This window comes from Chiroxiphia lanceolata, chromosome 1 (genome assembly GCF_009829145.1).
Source record: "Chiroxiphia lanceolata isolate bChiLan1 chromosome 1, bChiLan1.pri, whole genome shotgun sequence".
Classification (NCBI taxonomy): domain Eukaryota; kingdom Metazoa; phylum Chordata; class Aves; order Passeriformes; family Pipridae; genus Chiroxiphia; species Chiroxiphia lanceolata.
In genome coordinates, this window is record NC_045637.1 from 110537377 (window position 1) to 110557858 (window position 20482).

General features: G+C 39.3%; 1 protein-coding gene across 7 annotated transcripts in view; it reads right to left on the reverse strand.

Moving 5' to 3' along the window:
* The window catches only part of MYRIP (myosin VIIA and Rab interacting protein), a 210054-nt gene that overhangs the window by 22489 nt on the left and 167083 nt on the right, over positions 1-20482 (reverse strand). For 4 of the 7 annotated variants that reach the window (XM_032678734.1, XM_032678743.1, XM_032678778.1 and 1 more), the window contains 3 exons: positions 14483-14660; positions 9863-10512; positions 2099-2338 (listed from right to left, as the gene is read on the reverse strand). In XM_032678734.1, coding sequence (XP_032534625.1) covers positions 2099-2338; positions 9863-10512; positions 14483-14660 — 1068 coding nt within the window. Of the gene's footprint in view, positions 1-869; positions 966-2098; positions 2339-9862; positions 10513-14482; positions 14661-20482 lie in introns of all 7 variants that reach the window. The other 3 variants (XM_032678753.1, XM_032678725.1, XM_032678771.1) reach the window with 2 other exon arrangements.

The window sequence follows — 20482 nt, forward strand, 5'->3', positions numbered from 1 at the left end:
TTTCAGTTTGTGCCCACTGCTTCTATTCCTGTCAATTAAAAGAGTTAAATTTCCATTTCCTTATTTCCCATATCAAACACTCTCCACTCCCTCCCATCAGGTATTTAAACACATTGAACAGATTCTCCCTGAGCCTTCCCTTTTCTCTAGGCTAGGCAATGTCAGCTTTCACAGCTTCTCCTCAGATGATAAATGCCCCAATTTCTTTATCATCTCCGTGGTCCTTCACTGGACTCACTTCAGTATGTCCATGTGTCGCTTGTACTGTGGAGCCCAGAACAGGACACAGCACTCCAGAAATGGCCTCACCAATATTGAATGGAAGTGCATGAGATAATCACTTTCCAGGTGCAGGACTTTGCATTTCCCTTTGTTGAACTGCACAAGGTTCTGTTGGTCTATTTCTCCATCCTGTCAAGATCCTCTCAATAACAACAGGACCATCTCATGTATCAACCGCTCCTCTAAATTTAGGGTGCACTCTTTCTTATTGTCTGTCAGTAGTGAAGATGTTAAATAGTACTGGGGGACACCACTAGTGGCTGGGCTTCAGCAAGGTTTCAAGCCTCTGACTGCAGTCCTTTCAGCCCAGCAATTCAGGCACTTTCAATTCTCCTCATTGTCTACTTATCCAATCCTCATTTGCTCCATTTGTCTGGGAGGATGTTATATGAGACTGTTAAAAGCTTTGTTACAGCCAAAATAAACAATATTCATAGTTCTGAATGTCTCAGATTTCCATGATCTTTCAAAGATGAATAACAGTGGCCTCCTAATGGCATGGGTCAGCTTCCCCAGGTCTTTGCAAGTGCATCCCCATCAGACACCATGTACATGTGCACATCCCATTTGTCGAAATATTTGCTAACCTGATCCTCGTCTACCCAGGATAAGTCTTCACTGCTCCAGGCTTTCCCACAGGTCTCAGGGGCCTGGAATTCTTGAGGGAAAATCTTACCTGTAAACTGAGGTGAAAACAATGTTGTGTAACAGCTTTCTTCATGTTCTGTGTCACCAGGTCACTGCAGTAGTGAGCCCCGCTTTCCCTCATCTGCCTTTTGCTGCTGAGATACCTGTAGAAAACCCTCCTATTTCCCTTTGGGTCTCTCGGCAGATTCAACTCCAGATGGGCACTGGCTTTCCTGATACCATTCCTGCACACTTAGACAGCATCTCTATCATCCACCTGGGTCACTTGATCCTACTTTCACCTCTTAGTGTATTAGTTCTTTATATAACTTGAACAAAACACCTTTCAAATTATGACAAACAGATTTCCTTTAGAGAGTTGTCCACATCCCCTGTCAAAGCTGAGCTGCTGTGCAGCCAAGACCCCAGAGACAAGTGAAGATGCAGCAGACTAGGATGAGCCTAAGTGGATCTAAGGAGTAAGTACTTGACTGGCAAGGGGCAGCACTGGGCTCCTATAGCACCAAATTCAAGCACACCACATGATCTGAAGAGAAATTTGGAGGTAGAAAGGGAAGAGGGGAGGTGGTAGGTCCTGTAGAGTGACACAAAAATCAGATATTGCATTGTAAGGATGAAATAGCACAAATGAAGGATCTCACACATTATCAGAACTGACACTGAATTTCAGTTTCATTAGAAAATGTTACTACTCCCAGAGACCTATTAGCTGACAGACTAACAGGTTTGGAAAGCTTTAAAGAAGCACAAAATATTTTGATAGAGAGACAAAAGAATAATCCATGGCATCAGAAAAGGACAGAAAAAAACACTTTGGCTGGTTAGCAAGCAGCAAAAAAGAAAAACTGAATATGTTTTTAAATAAAAAAGTATAAGTCGATTCTCAAGTCAGTATAAACTGATAGAATTCCATTAATATTGCTCAGTTAACAGTTTTGTTGCACAAGCTAAGTTCCCCACTTGAAATTGATGCTGTAGGCTGGTCCTCACAGAGAGGAAAACACACCTTAATTGAACTTCTATCCATGCAAGGGTTTCAGGCTCAGACACAGTATAAAGGACCTTGCGTTTTTTTGAAGAAACTATATTCAGTTTTCTAATCAGAAGTTTCTATTTTTGGATTCTAACTTTTACAGTACTGTCCCACTCCTCTACAATGAACACTTACCTTCTTTAGCTCTTCCTGAATACTTCTGCCATTTTCCTCTGAGGACAAACTCTCCTTCTGGTTTTCAGGATCCATTCCAGGTTCTGACTCTTGTTCTTCACCAGAAGATGTTTCCTTGTCACTCATTTTAGCAGCAAGCTGAAATAACCTGGATTTAAGCTCCTCCTCCATAAGGTCAGGCTTGATATTATGGTGCTGATCTTCATTGCTTATATCTGTCTCTGATAAATCATCAAAATCCTACAAAGAAATTAGAAGAACCATATAATTCCTGCATAGGCACAGAAAGAAAAAACAGCTTCCTAGAAAATTATGGGTATGATCACCCTGCAGGGAAGCTAGACAGAAAGCACACTAAGTGTTCTGATAAAAAAACACTTGTTGGATTATATTTATAATTCCTGCTTATTTTCATATTCCCTAAAAAGGAACTATGAAAATCATTATGTATCTGTGTGCAACTAATAAAATACATCGAAGTGGCATTTCCCATTCCCAGCACCGCAATCACTCTCAGGTGTGGTGCAGGTAAAGTGAGTTGTGGGAATTAAGTAACCTGTGACCTCACAGTTATGTTCAGCTTTCCGTTGAAAGCTGCGCTCACATTCCCTGACTGCTTGGTCTTGAGCTTTATCCGTGTTCTTCTTAAAGATGACTGGAAACAAGTTTGGAAAAATCTCTCTTTTATTACATGACGGTGCTTAAGATTGTCAGTTTTCCAGTGATTATTTGCATAGGTGGATCCTCTACAGAGATGACTGTTTTCCAAATGCCAACTTCCTTGGAACGAGTTAAATCTTCAGGAGCACTTTCTTTTCTGACTCTTGGATCCTTAAATGTGGGAAACACTTAGAGGGTCAGTCACGTACAGTAGGTGTTACAGACTTGATCACAAGTCCCTTACTTTGGAGGCTGAAGAGAAGAAAAGCAAAATCTTTTTGTAAATCTGCTTAGCAGGGTGCCTGCCCAGCATTTAATAATGTGGAAAGGGGGTAGTTTTGTCAGCCCTTGCAGAAGATCTGAGAATCTCTCTTAGTTGTTCTGAAAACTAATGCCCAGGTACACACTAATTCATTGTCTGGATCTGGGCTGTCTGAGAAGGACCCAATTTTGCCTAATTTTCACTACCATTCCTGGAGAGAGACAGGCATCTCCCAGAGCAACTTGTTCCACCTATAGTGGTTAACTACCTTCTGGAAATGTTCTCTCCCTGCTGACTGCTAAGGGAAAGTTTTGATCCATTAGATAGTTTGTTCAGTGTTTCAGCCAAGTCCATAAAGTAAGATGGAATTAGGTGGTTTTAAAAGTGATGAATTCTTTGAAATGGAGCATAATCGTGCAGAACCATCCAGAAGGAGGCTGTGAAGAATTCAGCCCGGCACCAGAGTGGTAGGCACACCTCAGTGGGTCTAAAGGGATGATTTGAAGCAATTCTCAGATAGCAAATTATTCGTATTTGCTTTACGCTTTCATACTGTGACAGGACCAGACACTGCTGGAGAGACTAAAAGCTGTGTTCTCTCTACCATTCATTTGGAAATACATAAGTAGGAGATTTGCTTTGCACAGCTACTCTCTCTGCAGCTATAGCAGCACTGTTTATGGATGATCCAATTACCTCCAGTTCTCACAGGAAATGTTAACCCTGCCAACTCCCTCACAAACCCTACTTGCCAAAGTGCTTTTAATGGATTGACATTTTGTGTTCATAATGTCAGTTCTCCTCTCTCATACAGTAAACTGTACTGTAGTGTCAAGCACTTTCACAGCTTTCTGGACAATTTTTGTCTGCAATTATTTCCAATTCAATCAATTACGCAACGAAATTATTGCTTTATAGTTCACCTTCAGGATGCAGAAGGCCCTTCTAGAAAATCAGGATTTGAAAGAAAAATAGAAATTTGAAAACTACAATAGTAGTGGAACCATGAGTTTGTGCTGGAATTCTTTTTCCAAACCATCAGCTTTTGCAGAATAAAAAGTTTTTTCTGCCAAATGAACATTGAAGCTGTTCAATGATCAAGAATAAGATCTCAAATCAGTGTGTTTCCACTTTAGTTTTATAATACGATATGCCTTTATATACCTGTAGAAAAGTGGTGCATTTCACAGTTTTAATTAAAAATCTGTATTTATCATAACGGCACTTCCTCAAGTTGTAAGTAGAGATGGTTTTTTTCAGACATATCTTGCATGCTATTCAACAACTCATTACAACTCACAAATACACGTATAAAATCTAGTGGAGCAGTGAGGGAGGCTGGCATTCCAGAGAGGGAGATTTTTCCACATTTCCTCCTCACTGCTGTACCATGACGTACTGACAGACTTCATTGTGCAGCAAGACATGCGTGATTCCTCTGGGGGCTTCCTACACAGATCTGCTTAGCTTTAATTTTTTAGCAGCTTTGTTGGAGTAGCAATGCACACATACCTCCATGGGAAGCACCACTAGTTAATTTAAAGAATCCACATTAACAACAGCAGAAAGACAATGTCTCTTGATCCTAAAAATATACCAGTCTTCATAGGATCACACATAGCAGCACCTTTTGGGTTGATCTCTACCACCTCTATACAAAGCTCAGCAAAACCCTGTACAGCCTTGCAGCTCATTTCTCATATATTTTGGAGGAAGGCATGGAAGGACAATATTGTCAAATTGCTCAGATTCAGCAGGATAAAAAAATTGAGGTAGTTTTATGAAACAAGGTGAGTGGATGTAACAAGCTAGTGCTACTGAAATAGAGTCATCCTGAAGCTTCCTCCCCTTTACTTGGTTGAAAGGTGCTGTGCAGTCTTGGCAAAGGGGTCCAAATGTGTGCTAAAGCTGACAAGAGAGAGAGTGGACTGCAGTGGAGGCAGATGGAGGGAAGGCAAGAAGGCAAACAGGATGGAGGTATTCCTCTTTTGGCAACAGTAATCTGCAATGTTACCTTAGCCACACGTCACACCATTACAGAAACAATAGAAATACTAGCTTGTGCTTCAACACATATACATTTTTTTCCTAATTTTCTAGGAAACTTAGAGAGCTTTTTGTTACATCTGCCAGCACAGGTAAGAATCACAAGCTGCCTTGGCAACCCAGAGGTCTCATTCCACATCAGCTAAATTTGTGTTTTGAATTACACATAATTTCTTGGGAGAGGACTCACCTTGAGAGTATTGATTGTATTACAGCTGGATTCAGGCACATGCAGAGATAATGATATCTTATACTGCTACACTTTGTGGTTTCTGTTACTGTAGGCTACTTGATTTGTGTGTTGGGCTTTTCAGATAGTAGCAGTGAACTATTTGTGAGGAGATTATACATCTTTCATGGACTGACATTAAAAAATGCATTAGAAACCATGACAATAATAAAAAATAAATAAATTGAAAGGTACTCCTATTATTATTTATTTAATAGATACTGCCTTAAACTTCATTACTCTCTATTGTTCACATTTTCACTCTTTCTGTTAAGTTTGATGACATCTTTGTGTCATTACACAAATCATTGTCTAAATTACCATTTGCATTTATCAGCAACATATAATACTAATGTCTGCAAACAAGAATAAATTTTATCTGAAAACTGAGCTTTAGTGAGGGCCTGGCAGATTGACACAGCCATGGACCTAGTCTCACTAAAAGAAAACCAAGTGTCTCTATGCAAGCATAAGTCCTTGAGCAGACAATGAAGAAGCAAATACACTTTTCCTCATACACACTGTCCAAATCCTTGTATGGAAATTACTCATGACTCAGTGTAATCATAGTGAACAACAATAACAAAAAAAGGCCCCAAAATAAAGCAAGCAAGCAAAGTAGTGACTTGGAGGCTCCAGAACCAAATACTGTTAAACTATAAACTCCTGACAGAAAGTTCCCTTTCTATAGGAAACCAAAAATCAGAGACTACAATTTTTAGGAGAATACACGAATTGTGAGGTTTGCAGACAGTTTCTCTGTGGTAAGAGCCAGTGTGATTTTAGGGCAGCTATTTTCAATAAATACATCCCAAGCGCCATCCCGTGGGGAGCGGCAGTCTGACAGTGCTCACCCCTCACCTGGCGGCAGGGCAGGAGGACTGTAATTAACAGGTGGGGTCTCCTGATCAAAGAAGCAAACTCATAATGAGGACACTTCTTTCACTCCAAGCAATTAAGCCACTCCACTTTCCTTCAGAAATATAAGAATTGCAGGTACATTAAGCAGCATATCCTCCTCTCAAAAACATAATGAAAACCAGTATCTCAATATTACTATAACTATTAATATTAAAAACAGACAAGGATTAGTGGTTTGAGTGTAAATTTCTTTTAAAAAGTTACAATTTGAAAAATAATCATTATTAAAAGCAAGGTTGCACTTCCCAGTACAGTTTCCACAGGAACATAAGTCTTCTGTGGTACATAAGCAATCAGGTTATCAGAAAATTATTATAGTAGGACCTTGGTTTTATCGGGATGGTTTTCACGTCTTGCTTCATGACTATGTTTACAGCATCTCTACACGCAACTCAGTACAGTTTTTTTTCTTTTACCTATTATTAAGTGGCAGATACTCAGATACAGTACATTTTGGTATTTTTTCTCAGATTTCCCTTATTAAGTTACTGAAGACTTTATAAAAAATTCTTTCTCAGTCACATAGTCAGCATTCCATTGTTGAGTCTAAAATGTATTTTAAAAAACATGCCACAGCATTACACTAATCTAGGTACTGGATCTTGATTAAAAAATACCTGATTTTAAATTGAAATTCAGTTGTGAGTTATGAACTGATTGCAGTTGTTCCAGAACTTAACTGCTTACAATTCTCCAGACTTGGAGCAGAGAGGAGAAAAGGCCCATTTTCATTGCACTGAGAGTCTTGGAGAGCAGCAAACAAGAAAGTAACCTTCACAATTTAAAAATTAAAAAAGAAACCCCGACTTCTAAACTGCTAAACTGAAATCCTGTTCTACAGTGCTGATGAAAACATAATGATTAACGAATTATCATCTTATTAATACAATGCAGTAAAATACTATTAAAATATTATTAAATTATTAATATTACCAATATATTATTAAATTACTAATATTATTAAAAGGTTATTATTGCAATGCAGTAAGGTACTGAAAAAGTATGTTACTATATTTCAATTTACATATAATCAGTTGCTCAGTGTCTAATATTTAGGTGCAACATGGTTTAGAAGAGTTTGTATGGTCTCTGCAAATTCTGTATCACCTCATCATGTGAAAATCTGTGTCTGGTTTAAGATGCCACAGTGAATCTTCTTTAAGTCTATGCTGTCTGCAGTTCTTCACGCACCTACACTGTAATTTTGTACAAACTGTTCACATGTAGGGCTCTCCCTGCTGCAGCCTCAATCATTTTACCAAGATCAATACATTACATTTGGGAATATATGAAACCCTGACATCCTTTTAATCTCATTTTTCTAAGCAATATAAATGATGTCTGGCTAATTCATTTTGATACCTTAAATCATATTCCTTACACTCATGACCATTTTAATTGCTTCCTAGAATTATTCAACCATGCAATATCCTTGCTATAAATTGTGGTAGTCAATCCTGCTCCCAACAGTATTTGTGTACCAGAGGCTGGAGTAACAGTTCTACAAATGTGAGCACTGGCTGTCCAGTCAGCCACCTGGAGGGGTGTGTGTGTCCCCAAACACAAACTAAACACATGCAAACCCACCCATACATAAACTTCCTAGTGAGAACTTCATTGCTTTGAAAGCACTGGTGTGATCTGGAGGCAGTGTGCCCCTGCTTGCCCCACTGTGGCTGAGGGAACAGGAACAGCCTCTTTCAGCCTAAAGGGTAAAATGAAGGGGAGAGCTCCAAATCTTGCATTTTCAACACAACAGAGAGGTTATAAGAGGCAAAGCAATGCACAAAAGACTTGGAAAGAAGAATAATTTTCTGCACCAGCTTGTACTTTGAAGAACACACTATGTGGCTGAAGGATGCCATCACATATGACTGGAAGCACCCTACTTTTCTGATCTCCTCAGTATGAATGTTGGGCAGGTTTAGATTGGACATTAGGAAAAATTTCTTCACAGAAAGAATTATCCAGCACTGGAACAGGCTGCCCAGGTAAGTGGTTGATTCACCATCTCTGGAAGTATTTAAAAGATGTGTAGTTGTGGCACATGGTCTAGTGGTGGACCCTGCAGTGCTGGGTTAACAGCTGGACCTGATGGTCTTAAAAGTCTTTCTGATCTAAATGATTCTATGATTCTATAACATCTCCAGGACCTTCTCTGTGAGCTCAAATCTTCTATGCTCTGCAGAGCATTAGTACCTAGAAAGCCACAATATGAATACAGACACACATAGAATGTGCATAAATACACAAAACCAGAAAGGGAAATGCAGAAGTTTGTGTAAAAGATATGATCTTTGTGCAGTCCCTGGAAAGTCTTGTAATTCTGCTTGATGTTCTAAGAAGTCATTAATGGCCTCTCATGTGCTGTCAGAGCACATTATCATGCATAACTCCCCTTCAACAACTGTTGATTGTAAATATATGAGGATGTGTATAAATGAATCATCACCCCAAACACCCACACCTCTGTCCTAAAAGCAGATGGAATAGATACAGAATTAACAATACTTTACTCAGCAGTAATGCCCTGCTGAAATCCTAGAATCCTAATCTTGGTTTACAATCAGCTGTACTGATGTCTTTCTACAGGAAATACAGGCTAGTAGCATAAGCAAAGAAAAAATATTCCAGGCATCCTAAATTTGTTCAGATAGCTTTAAGACTGCATCAGGTTGCTTGTTGTCAGAGCTATAGAGAGAAGATGGCCCTCAGCTTCTTGCGTCAGGCTTACCGTTACTCTGCTGCAGCGATGATGCAGCTGCAGGATTTAAGAGGGGTAGGACATGGGAAATGGGACTGGAAGGGGATCAGTATTCTCCTCATCTAGTGTGCTTGTATTGCTAAAAAAATTTTGGGGGACAACCACATCCCTTACTTAGTATCAGTCCCAGGCCTGGACAAACTCCAAACAGAGAAGACTTTTTGGCTTTCTGGTTATCCAACACTTGTTTAAAAGAAATGTTTGAGAAGTTTGCTGTCTTTAAGTTGTATGATCAGTTTTTCCAAATTTGAGCTATTACTTTCTGCGGAGTTTTGCTTGTTTGTTTGCTTTTTGTTTGTTTTGTTAATCAACTGACAAATTATTTAAAGTGAGGTAGTTTGCAAACACTCACCCTAACATGTCAGAACTCCTCATAAGGCGACCAATTAAAAGCAGACATCACTTGGACTGTATTTCACAAAAAGCCTTTTCTGAGTTTCTGCTTCTCATTAGCTTTATCCCTTATCAGGACATTTTCAAACACTGCACAGCAGATTCCCAGGCATATGTGTTATTTCTTATTCCAAGAACAAAGGAGTTAAAAAACCCCAAACAAACAGCACAACAAAACAGGTGATTAATTAACATTTTTTAGCTGTTGACAAATCCTGACTTTTTTTTCTTTTTCTTTAGGAGCACTGTATTTTACAGTATTAACAATGTCTTTGATCAGATGAAAGTGGCATATTTGAGAAAGAGGCAAAGCCTGCTCATGATATACGTAACACTTCACCTTTGCTTCTTTTCATTTAGGAAGCATGAGGAAGATTAAGCTTACAAGAATGCTCCACCTCCCATTCAAGATTCACATGTTATTGCCAGTATAGTTTAATTAGTTTAGCTCATTTTGAGAGTGCATTTGCTAAGCTCAGACACAATTACCTGACTTATATTCATCTTGTTGGTTTTTGCCTGATTCTTGTCTTCACACAATTCTTCAGAGGTTGCTTTATTCTTCCTCCACCTTCTTGATCTCTTTTCTAAATCATAATGGACTTCTTCAGTCTCACTGCTGTCTGAATACTCTAAGCTAGTTGCCTGTGGATTAAAATTTACATCCAGTTCTCCATGGAAATGTTTCTTTTCCATTCTGGGCATATCACTTTGAGTTCTGCTTTGCAACCAGAGAAGTTTGCTAGGTCCTTTAGCTTCCTGGGAAGAATTTACTGAAGATGTTTCTGAATCAGAGAACTGTGTCTCAGTATTGGTGTATAACCCAGAGGAAGGGGAGGTCACTGCCTGGTACTGATCATTGCCATAAACCCATTCGGTACCATACTGGGAATTGGTATAATAGAAATCGTCTGGTAATTGTCGAGGTCTCCTACGCAGCTTGTTCAAGGCCACATTCCAGTCGTAGTCATCCTCACTGTCTGAGCCCATCTCGTCATAGGCAGACACAACATTGGATTCATTCTCCAAAGCTCTGAATACCTGACTCTTTGGTTTGGCAAGCATTCGAGGACGAGGCAAAGCGACATTCTGCAAGGCTACCCAGTTTCCATCAGTGCTTTGCAAAACAGAAGGTGGACCTACGAAAATGAAACAAGAACAACTGTGATCACAGTGTGAAAGGCTCATTTTACATGATACAAGTTGGAGGATTCAACAAAACTAACAAACAAATGCAAGTATTGCTGCTACATGAACTCTTCCATGCTGAGAGCCGTGATGCTGTACTACTCAGAAGCCACCACTTAAAGTCATGGCGATGACTATTTAAAATGTGAGAGTACTTGGACCAAATCTTTTTTTCTAAAAGAATTATTAGGAAAGGCTGATGGAACATCAGTACACAGACATGTATAAATCCTGAGTTTTGCAAATGTCTTTGATTCTGTGTGCAGTTCTGGTCCCCCATGTTAAAAAGGAAAGATGGAAAAAGGATCAGAGAAAAGCAATAAAGGTTGTAACAGATTCTGAAACGGTGTCCATTCAAGGAATGATTAAGCCAGAGCTCTGTCATCTAGAGAAGAAAAGGGTGAGAGGATACAGGCTAAAAGAGATGGGGGAATCTCTTCCAACCTAACTACTAGAGGACACGAAGTGAAGCTAGAGAAATCAAGGATTTAAACCAACAAAAGAAAGAAGTGGGATGCAATGGATACCAGACCTATGGAGCTTCCTGCCAAACTTGTTATGGATGCTAGAAATTATTTGGGATAAAACAGAGATGGCTATAGACATGGAAGAGAAATCCACTGACATTTACTAAATATAGAAAAACACTTCTAGATAAGTTGAAAGTTCTAGAGGTTCAGAGCCTACTCAGAGGCAGCATGAAAAATATGTGCTTTGTCCTAATCTTTCCTAGACTCTTGCTTGTGGCTACCGTTGCTGCTGTTGTTGTACCTTAGACTAAATACTAAATAGCTTTCTGTCTGACACAAGCATTGCTGCTCTTGTATTCTTACACTTTTTCAGAGTATGTTTAACAACTTCAGCAGAAAAAAAAGAGTCACAAATATGGTGAAAAAGTGCTGTATAACTCAGAGAATCTAATTTTTTTCTAAATTTAGATTCCATGTCTAATCAAACTTGAAAATTCCCCTCTTGGGAAATATAAATGTGTGATGACTCTGTGTTCTGCAGCAGTTTAATAAATATATAATGCCACAGATTTACACAGTAATCTCAGCCTACTGAATGAACTTTTCAGACTTACGGATTCCTCCCATGGGTTTGAATTTACCATTTCCAGAAAATTATAGAAACTCTTAATATAAACATTAGTTTTCTCAAACTGTGAACAGAACATCATTATTTTAAAATGGACAAAGTAATAGCTGGATCTGTTGTAGATGATAATTAAGAATTTTGCATTAGATGATTACAAATACTTGGATGATAAGACTATTTTTTCCTGGTATTGTTCATAAAGTACACCACTATGCAGTAAGAAGGTGTGCTTAGTTTAAAAAAAAACAGTCTGAGCTGCACTACCACCAACAAAACAACCCCACAAAAATAAAACAAAAATTAAATGGTAATTAAACTTGGGAGCTATGCAAAATATAGAACAATTTTTGCATTTTTTACTCATTTGAATCCTTTTGGCTTGTTTTCACTTCCTAAGTTTCACGTCAATTCAGAAAACTTAAGAAAATACATCACTGAAGTAATTTTTACTCCTGCCTAAAAGGAAATTAAATAATACTAGTATTCTTGCAGCAGTGACCAGCTGAGGATATAACTGAAGTCAGATTTGTAGGGAGAACTAATAACTGTTCATTGTAACCCCTGATTTTGGAGAAAAAGAAAGAATACAAGCTATCAAGCATAAGAAACTTCTGCTTGTTCACTCTTTCCAACTATGCTCACTAATCTTAGTATAGGATTATCATGAGAGAAAGAAGATCTCTCCTTAAAAACATTGTTCCTTCAAACAAAATATAAATCTCCAACAGGAATTGAATTCAGCTGCACATTACACAAATGTAAGAGAGTGTCACGTACTTTTTCTCTCCCCCAAACCATATCCCCTTATTTTGTTTAACAAAGACACAGGAGAATCAGTCAAACAATCTCTGTTAACTGAAGAAAGGACAGGGTAGTAGTTGATTACATCTTAGGGGGCAAGCAGGGTAGAAAGCCACTGAGAACTCTATATTCAGAAGGCTGACTCAGTTTTATCCCAGCTTCAAGCATTGCCAAGTGCTCCCTTACTGATTTTTCAAAACAAAGTCACTTGCTCGAAAGAATCAATTTTGCACACAATTCTTTGGGCATAAGGTATAATTCATCCATGTGAAAATGAAAAAAGATTTAAGAAGTTTCATTGTAAAACTATTGATAAAAGGGAAAAACCCCCACAAAGTCATGATTTGGCTCTTGAGTCATCACTTAAACCAATACAAACTGTAATCAAAATGAATTGTGAACTGCTTTTTGGCTACATGACTAAAAAGCCCACTGATGTTATCACTTCAAACTCTTAGTTGAGATTTCTTTGGTTTTCTGAGTCCTAATACAGAGCTGCTTATTACTGCATAGGTGAGACCATATTTACACATATTAGCACAATCAGCTATTTTCTGTAAGCTCAATAGGTACCACAATTTCATCACAAATGTGGTTTTTAGATGAAAGAAGCAGAACAAATCCTCTGAGTAGAGCACCTGAAAAGAAACTGTGTCAATTTGTCATTTTGCTGTGGTTAAGCAACTGTTAAGTACTAAATTGCTCAACAGTTCAATTCAATGGGATTGAAGTGGGTTCTTAAATTTAAGCACCAAATTAACTGCTTTACTGAAAATAGGCCTTCCACTAAAATGCCCAGGAGAACGAGGCTTCTGACAGGGGGTTGAATGAGCAGTTCACAAAGTGATGCATATTAGTTATGTCAGATTTTAATACTACTTTACTAAAAATTTCTTTCTGGGGGGAAGGAGGGGTATTGAAAGTGTCTAAATTTCAGTATCCCAAGTTATCTACTGGCATAACAGATACATAAATTGAATGGATGGGTAGTCCCCATCCCTGGTCTCCACTAAACCCAAACACATATTTTGGCTGCTTCTGCTTGCCAGCCCCTAGTGAGCCAGCTGTGGGGGTCACAGCACCAGTAAACACCCTATAAAAGAGAAGTTTTCTGCCTGTGTAGCTTCATGAACCAATTGCCACAGGGGTCAGATAGGTTCTACAGCTGTTAGAAGAGAAGAAGCAGGAACAAACAGACTCTGTCATGGGAGGACAACACCTGGAGCCAGGGAATGCTGCTACAGTGAGCAGTTCAGCTCTTCCCCTTGTGCAGCTGTAGGGTGAAAACTAACCAACTCTTCTGTGCACCTGTTGCCTGGTGCTACCCTCCTGTCCTTATGTCATCTTGAAGTAAGCAGGGAATTGCATTTTATCCCAGGGTGCTGCTTCAGGAATGGGGCTGACTTGGAAAGCTGCTCATGATCCATCATCTGTATTTACATCCATACCTAACACATGATGACAGATCTAGGGAAACTGCTGGTCTGTGAAGTTCTTATTCACATAGCTGCCTCAAACTCATATAGAAGCATCAGTTAGTAGGGCTGCACATTTGTGAATTCATCAGGGTTGAAAATAAAGTTGCAAGGGGGAATTCTAAATGTGAATTGTTTCAATGCTTGGTTCACCGTGTAACCTCATGAACAGTTACCCTGTGCAAACAGAAGGGACACTGTGGACAGCTGCAAACTCCTTCAACTGGAGGACAGATCACAAAGAAGGGTCCTTGGGCTCTTGTGTCTTAGAAGCTCTGAAATGTATCCAAACTAGCTGTCTAATTTTTGTGACAATCCAAAATCAACTCCATAAAGGCCTAAATTTTGAATCCTTCTTTTAGATAAAAAAGTAAGATAAGCAATGACACAGCTCAATGAAATAGTGACACAGCATCATCAAATATACATTTTGCATGTGACCTCTGAAAGCATGGAGGTCAGCAGGAAGGTCCTTGCCTTGAGTCGTATTTTTCCACATGTGAGTGAGAACCAAAAAAAGAATCTTATTCGTACTAGAAATATTTACTTGTTTCATTTAGCCTGTCCACACTCTTCCAGCTGGGTAATGTAGAGAGCTTGTGTTCCTTCTGCTTCTTGGACTGCCCTTTTTTCTGCCTCTGAAGAGCCTCGGGCACAGTTGATGCAGAGTCTTGTCCTTTACTGGTCGTATCTTCGCTAGCCAGGGAGAATGCAGACTGAGACCTCTGTGGGATTAAAAATCAAAGAGTATAATTTAAAAATAGAAATAATTATCCAACTCTTTACTGTAATCAATATTCAGTTACCCAGGGAAGTCTGGGATCTGCTAGCATCACAAATGGAATTTAATGTATTCAGAAGAATTGTTTCAGCATTAGATTGCTTATTTATGTGCATTTCTGATGCTATGCAAGGAGGCAGGAAATTTTTTATACTATCACGGGCCAAATGGAAAGAAATAATTGAGGTGAAGTTCTTGGGAATGTGCTTGGTGAGGACTGATATCTAACTGCTGTGACTCAAGTTAGTCAAAAGGGATCCCACTGTGGTGAGACATGATGATGTATTGTTGGCTTAACAGGCCATCTGGTGTAACAATTTGCAGAAGTTAAAAATTAGAAAAAGCAAACAAACAGCCTGTTCCTCAGAAATAGATATGCAAGTCAAATGATTTAGAATTCTATTTGCTAGGACATACATATCACCCAATATGCTGAGCAGTTTTATGCAGTCTTACTAATGAAGTCAACATAGCCTACAGTTGCACATCTATTTATTTCTAGGAGGGTCACATTTCAAGTGAAAATAAGGTAAAATACTGTTGTGATTGTTGATCAGCCCTGACTACTACTGAGGGGAAGGGACTTTCCTTTTATTCCACATAAATAGATCAGACATTTTAGTTTTGACTTAGGCGCAGAGGTCAGCTACAGAAGACATTTAAATTTGGCCATTTTAAAAAGCTGTGAAAGCTGGTAGTGTCCTACTGATTTCAGAACTCTCACTTGCATATCAAATCACATATGTAGTTCTAGAAACAAGGCCACAGAGCTCAAGTCAAGTTGTCTTCGCAGCAGAGTCAGTAGAAGACTGTATACACCAGGGATTCATTAAGAAGTGTGCTTCCAAGTGGCTCAGCTGCTTTGCACAGGCCAAGTTGGCACTCTCAAATCTTTGTACATTTTTGCTGATGTTCAAATTACAGATAATTAACTAAAACTGTTACTCTCAAAAGGGCCAGTCTTTGTCTGTATCAGAGCTCTGCTTTGCACTGGTGCAGATGAGGTAAAGGGGAACTTGACTTTCAGCTATTTTCAAGTCCCTTCAATTCCCAGGACAGTATAAGCTTTGCTGGGAGTTTTGCTGGCTTGAAAGCCACAGTAACAACACTTTCTGGCTGCACTTCCTCTCATCTGAAATGCTCCTGTATGAGACCCGTGTACCATACCAGAAGATTTAATTAACTGCAAATCTTCCTGTATCCTTGGCTCAGTGATGAGATTTCATAACAAATTTGGTAAAAAGAAACACGGCTAAGCACAAGGGTTTTGTTTGGCTTCTGAATTCTGGAGGAAAAGCCAGAATTATTGCCCTAGAATCAAATAATTTCTGTAACTGCAATGACCACACAACTTTGTTAATCTTCTCCACAGTAAGACACAGGTCCTAATGGGATGCATTGGAGTGTTTCCTTTCAAATTCAGGGAATAAACTACTCACAATAAGTTCATAGCACCATATAACTTTACCACAGAGAATCTTTCAGATGAATCACTATTTTTAGCCTACATTTTATTCAAGTGTATATTTGGGCTGTTTCAAACCAAACCTTGAACTAGATCTTCAATTGATCAAGTTCATCTGAATCCTCCTTAACCTGTAAAAGGGTTAATAATTTAACACAATACATACAGTTACATAAATTGTTTTGCTATAGGAAATTTGCTCATTAACTTTGATTTCATCCTGTCAGGATATATGGGCAATATAAGCACTTCTGCCACAAGGTGCCACCCGAACTATGGTGAGTTTTAACTGTGCTGTGGTTCACTTCCCTTCATTGTAAAGCAAGAACTACCAAACTTCGCGTGCTTTCAACAAATTAGGTCCAGTACATATCTGTCATATCTTTTGATATCTTTTTGTTAAAGTTGTTACATACTGAAAGCAGCAAGTTGTCACTATATTCTCAGTACCATGAATATTCCCTCAGAGCACATTCTTTTTCCATGAGAGATAAGAGATGCTGAAGACCCAGAAGAAGGAATAGCCTACAGTTTTATCAGTAGTACCTATTTTCCCTTATTACTTACAGAACTGAACTGTAAGAAGGAGAAGAAGAATATCAGAAAAACCTGAAGTAGTCTATGTAATGATAACCTGGACTCAGATAATGACAGTAACATGTTTTTGTTATTATGTAAAATCTGCAGTTTTGACAACTTTTCTCTTTTGTTTAAATGGCAGCTTCTCCTGTGCCTACTCACTGTCTCATAAACATCACACTAAAGGCTGCACTGCAATGGTGGCAGCATCTGCACTTTGCTCTCAACTAACCTGAGAGCTGCTGGCAGATAACCCTGACAACACAGAACTTGGCATGGGATGCAAAACCCCACCAATGGAGCTGGGCACTCCTGCCCCCAGATCGATGCTTGCACAGCAATGCTGCAATTAGCACTGTTTGAGCAATTTAAAGCTGGCTCAGGTGTGTCTATGCTATAGGCCAGATAGAGCTTTCAGAAGGACTAGAAGATACACAACAGCTTGAAGGATTTGAAAAGGAGAAGATGAGCATGAAAGGCCTGATGAACAAAAGGCACTGAAAAACAAGGAAGCGCAGAAAAAAATCAGACGCAGTCCCATGTGGTATAGTAGACTAGGATCTGAAATAAGCTTGTCCAAACAAGCTTATCTAAAAAATAAAGCTGATTTTTTAAAATTGTGTGCTAAAACTTTTGCGTCAGATCAGAGGGAAACTGCTCTTCACAGTTTCTGTAAGCTCTTTGTGGTGAGAAGGAAATTGGTATTTTCCAGAAACTACTGCTAATTCCCAGGAAATCCGATCTAAATACAGGAAGGGGTAAAGCTTTTGGTGCCTTCAAAGTTTGGCTTGAACTCATCCTCAGAGTGTCATTAGCCAAGTCCAGTGTAGGAACAGGAGAGAAGCATATCCTGGCATGAGAACAAATCAGCCTAAATTAGCATAAACTAGCCTTATTTTTCAGAGCACAAAAGCAAATGTTTGTCTACAAGTTCATCTCCAATCAATTAGCAGCCTGACTGGCGACTCTATCTGAAATGCAAATGACTCAAGACCTCATTTTGTTGTTTTTGCAATAAAGAGCAAATGAGAAAGTCAGTTATTTTGTGTGAGACTATGCAGCAGAAGCCCTAATCTTGCCTGACACATTTGCACCAGCTTTGACCCTTCATCCCTACAGCTACAGCATGGGCTTCAGCATGGGCTACATCCCATGTACATGCCTGTCCATGCTGCTGACTTCACTGCTGCACTTACCAGCAGCAGAACTAGTTACTCTACTGCGTTTGTGTCTCCCTTCCTCACACAGGTAACAGCCTACCTGTAGATCCAGAGGGGATATTTTTCCCTTGGAGAGATTTGTACAGGAAGGAAAACACTGAACATAAGGGAACAGGACTGAGAAGCTGGTGCTCCATGTATTTTCCCTGTGCACGGATGCAGGCAAGTCCTAGAGGTAAGGCCAGCTACCACAGTAAGCTTTTGGATCAGTTTGCATTGGAACAAGGGATATTTACTGATCAAACGAAGCAACCATGCCCCTCCATCTTTACCAATTGCCTACATACTTGAACTGCAGCAAGATCTCAGAGCAGAAGAACCAAAAATATCCAAAAAACACAGGAGCCTAAATACAAATTTCAGAAGAAAGCAGGAATGTAGGAACTTTGGCGCCGATTGACATGAGATGTGAAGAAGGGAGCTAAAGCTACCCAGTGTCTTTTCTAACCAGAAGTTCTGGTTCTTCAGCAAGAAACACCCCCCGTCAGGCAGGTGCTATTTTAGGTGTACTTTTGTGTTATGAATTAAAAGGCTGCCCTGTGAGCTTGTGGTCAGACACTGCTAGTTTCTGCAGTAAATTAGTACATCAGCAGATGGCATTGCAACCCAGCAGGCCATTTTTTGTGCTCACTGCACACACTCCATGGAGGCATGGGCTGCATGCTGGAGTGCTGTGCTCTGCAGCACAGCTCACAAAATATAGTTACAGTATTGGCAGGTATTTCCAAACACTTGAGTTAGATGAGTTCCCTACAAATTCTTGCCTACTTGCATCTGCTCCAAGATGTGTGTTTCAAAATAAAATTCCACACATTATTATTCTCTTTTTTAAAATCCCTCTTCAGGGATTGCTGCTGAATAGTTATAATGTCTGGATAGAGAGAACTCAGCCTTCATTTTTTACTGGGCTAGAACTAAGATGAGTCATCTGTTTACTAAATGTCCTTCAATTAAAAAAAAAAAAAAAAGAAAATGAGATTTCTGAAGATTAAAAAACAGAAGGGGTGAATAAAAAGTAATCACATCTTCTATTACTTAATAAATATAGATATTCCATCTTCTGTCTATAACAATTTACCAGTTCATTCTTCTGAACATTGGATAATTGAAAACAAAACAAATAATCAAAAGAAAGAAAAGCTTTTTACAAACCACTAGTGAATATTGAGTCTAATGCTGACAATCTGTGGATTCTTTACCTCGAAAAACTACCTTATATAAGTAACCATATTTTTTAGAGAGGCAACATGAAGATTTTGCACTATTTCATTCCTCAAAAGACGAAAGAGTATGGCTAATTCCTCTTTCTTCTACAGAAAAGCCAAAATGTTCATTCAAAACAGGTCCCAAAAGCAACTGATTGGATTTACAAAAGGTATTCTGGATCACGCATGTTTTTTTTTCCTTACTTCCCTCCTATTTCACCTTATTTCCACCCTTACACCAGCCTGGAGTGTGGTATAACTAGTAAAACAGTAAATTATTCTGCAGTTATTTAGAGTAGATCAAAGACTCTCCCAGCTTCAGGAGGGACTGAGAACCCTGGGTGCCACAAGGCAGCTGCAGGGTCACCACAGCAGGAGCCCTTGCAGGGCTGAGGATGGATACCTTTGGATTTGGGCAGGCGAATCCTGTGCTGTGCAAACTCTGACCCGTGGGGTATATGTTAATTTGAGCTTTGAGGACTACCTTGTTTATTCAGGGAAGCAACCTAGAATTGACAGCATAAACTTGGATGACTTAAATGCAACCTTATCTTATCCCTCCCATCCTCACTCACAAATTCTGCAGCTATGCCTGACAGCAGTGCAGCAAAACCCCTTGCCTGCTTCTCAGCTGTGCTTTATGAACATAATCAATGCACAGACAGAAGCAGGAAGTCTGGTAGCAAATACAGTAGCAATCCCTAAGCATCAACAACTTCTTATCCTTTGGTAAGAAAACTCCCACACCAGGAAGGAGTCAGTATAAGCTTGCAAGTGGTGCCACTCTGCCACAACCTATTTATCCCTGGAAGTGATTTTCGCTCTGCTCAAATGTATGCAGTCCAGACATTTAGCAGTGGGAGTGAAATACCAAGGGCTTCAAGCATCTGTTCCTTAGTTAATCTTGTATGTGGCAAAGGATCTGTTAACAACCTTCTGAAAAAGGGCAAGAAGAGGCAGATGAATGGAAGATTTTAACACTCAATTGAAAGAAAGCTCCCTTCTTCATGTCCTGACCAAAACCTTTGTGGAATATCACAGCCATCAGGGAAAATCCTTGAACAGCAGGCTGGGAGAAAGCAAAGATGACTGCTCCCTGTCCTGCAAAAGCCTTAGAGCATACAACCTTCTACAGTCTGCCCAAATTGGCTTTTTGTTTACTAGTGACACAGACATAGCCTGGCTGCACTGGATCATTTCTATCCTTCTCCTTGCCTCTTAGACAGCTGATCCCCTTAAAAGCACTGTTCCTTTAAAAAAGAGTACAAAAATTATGATTGGTTAATCAGGAATGGGT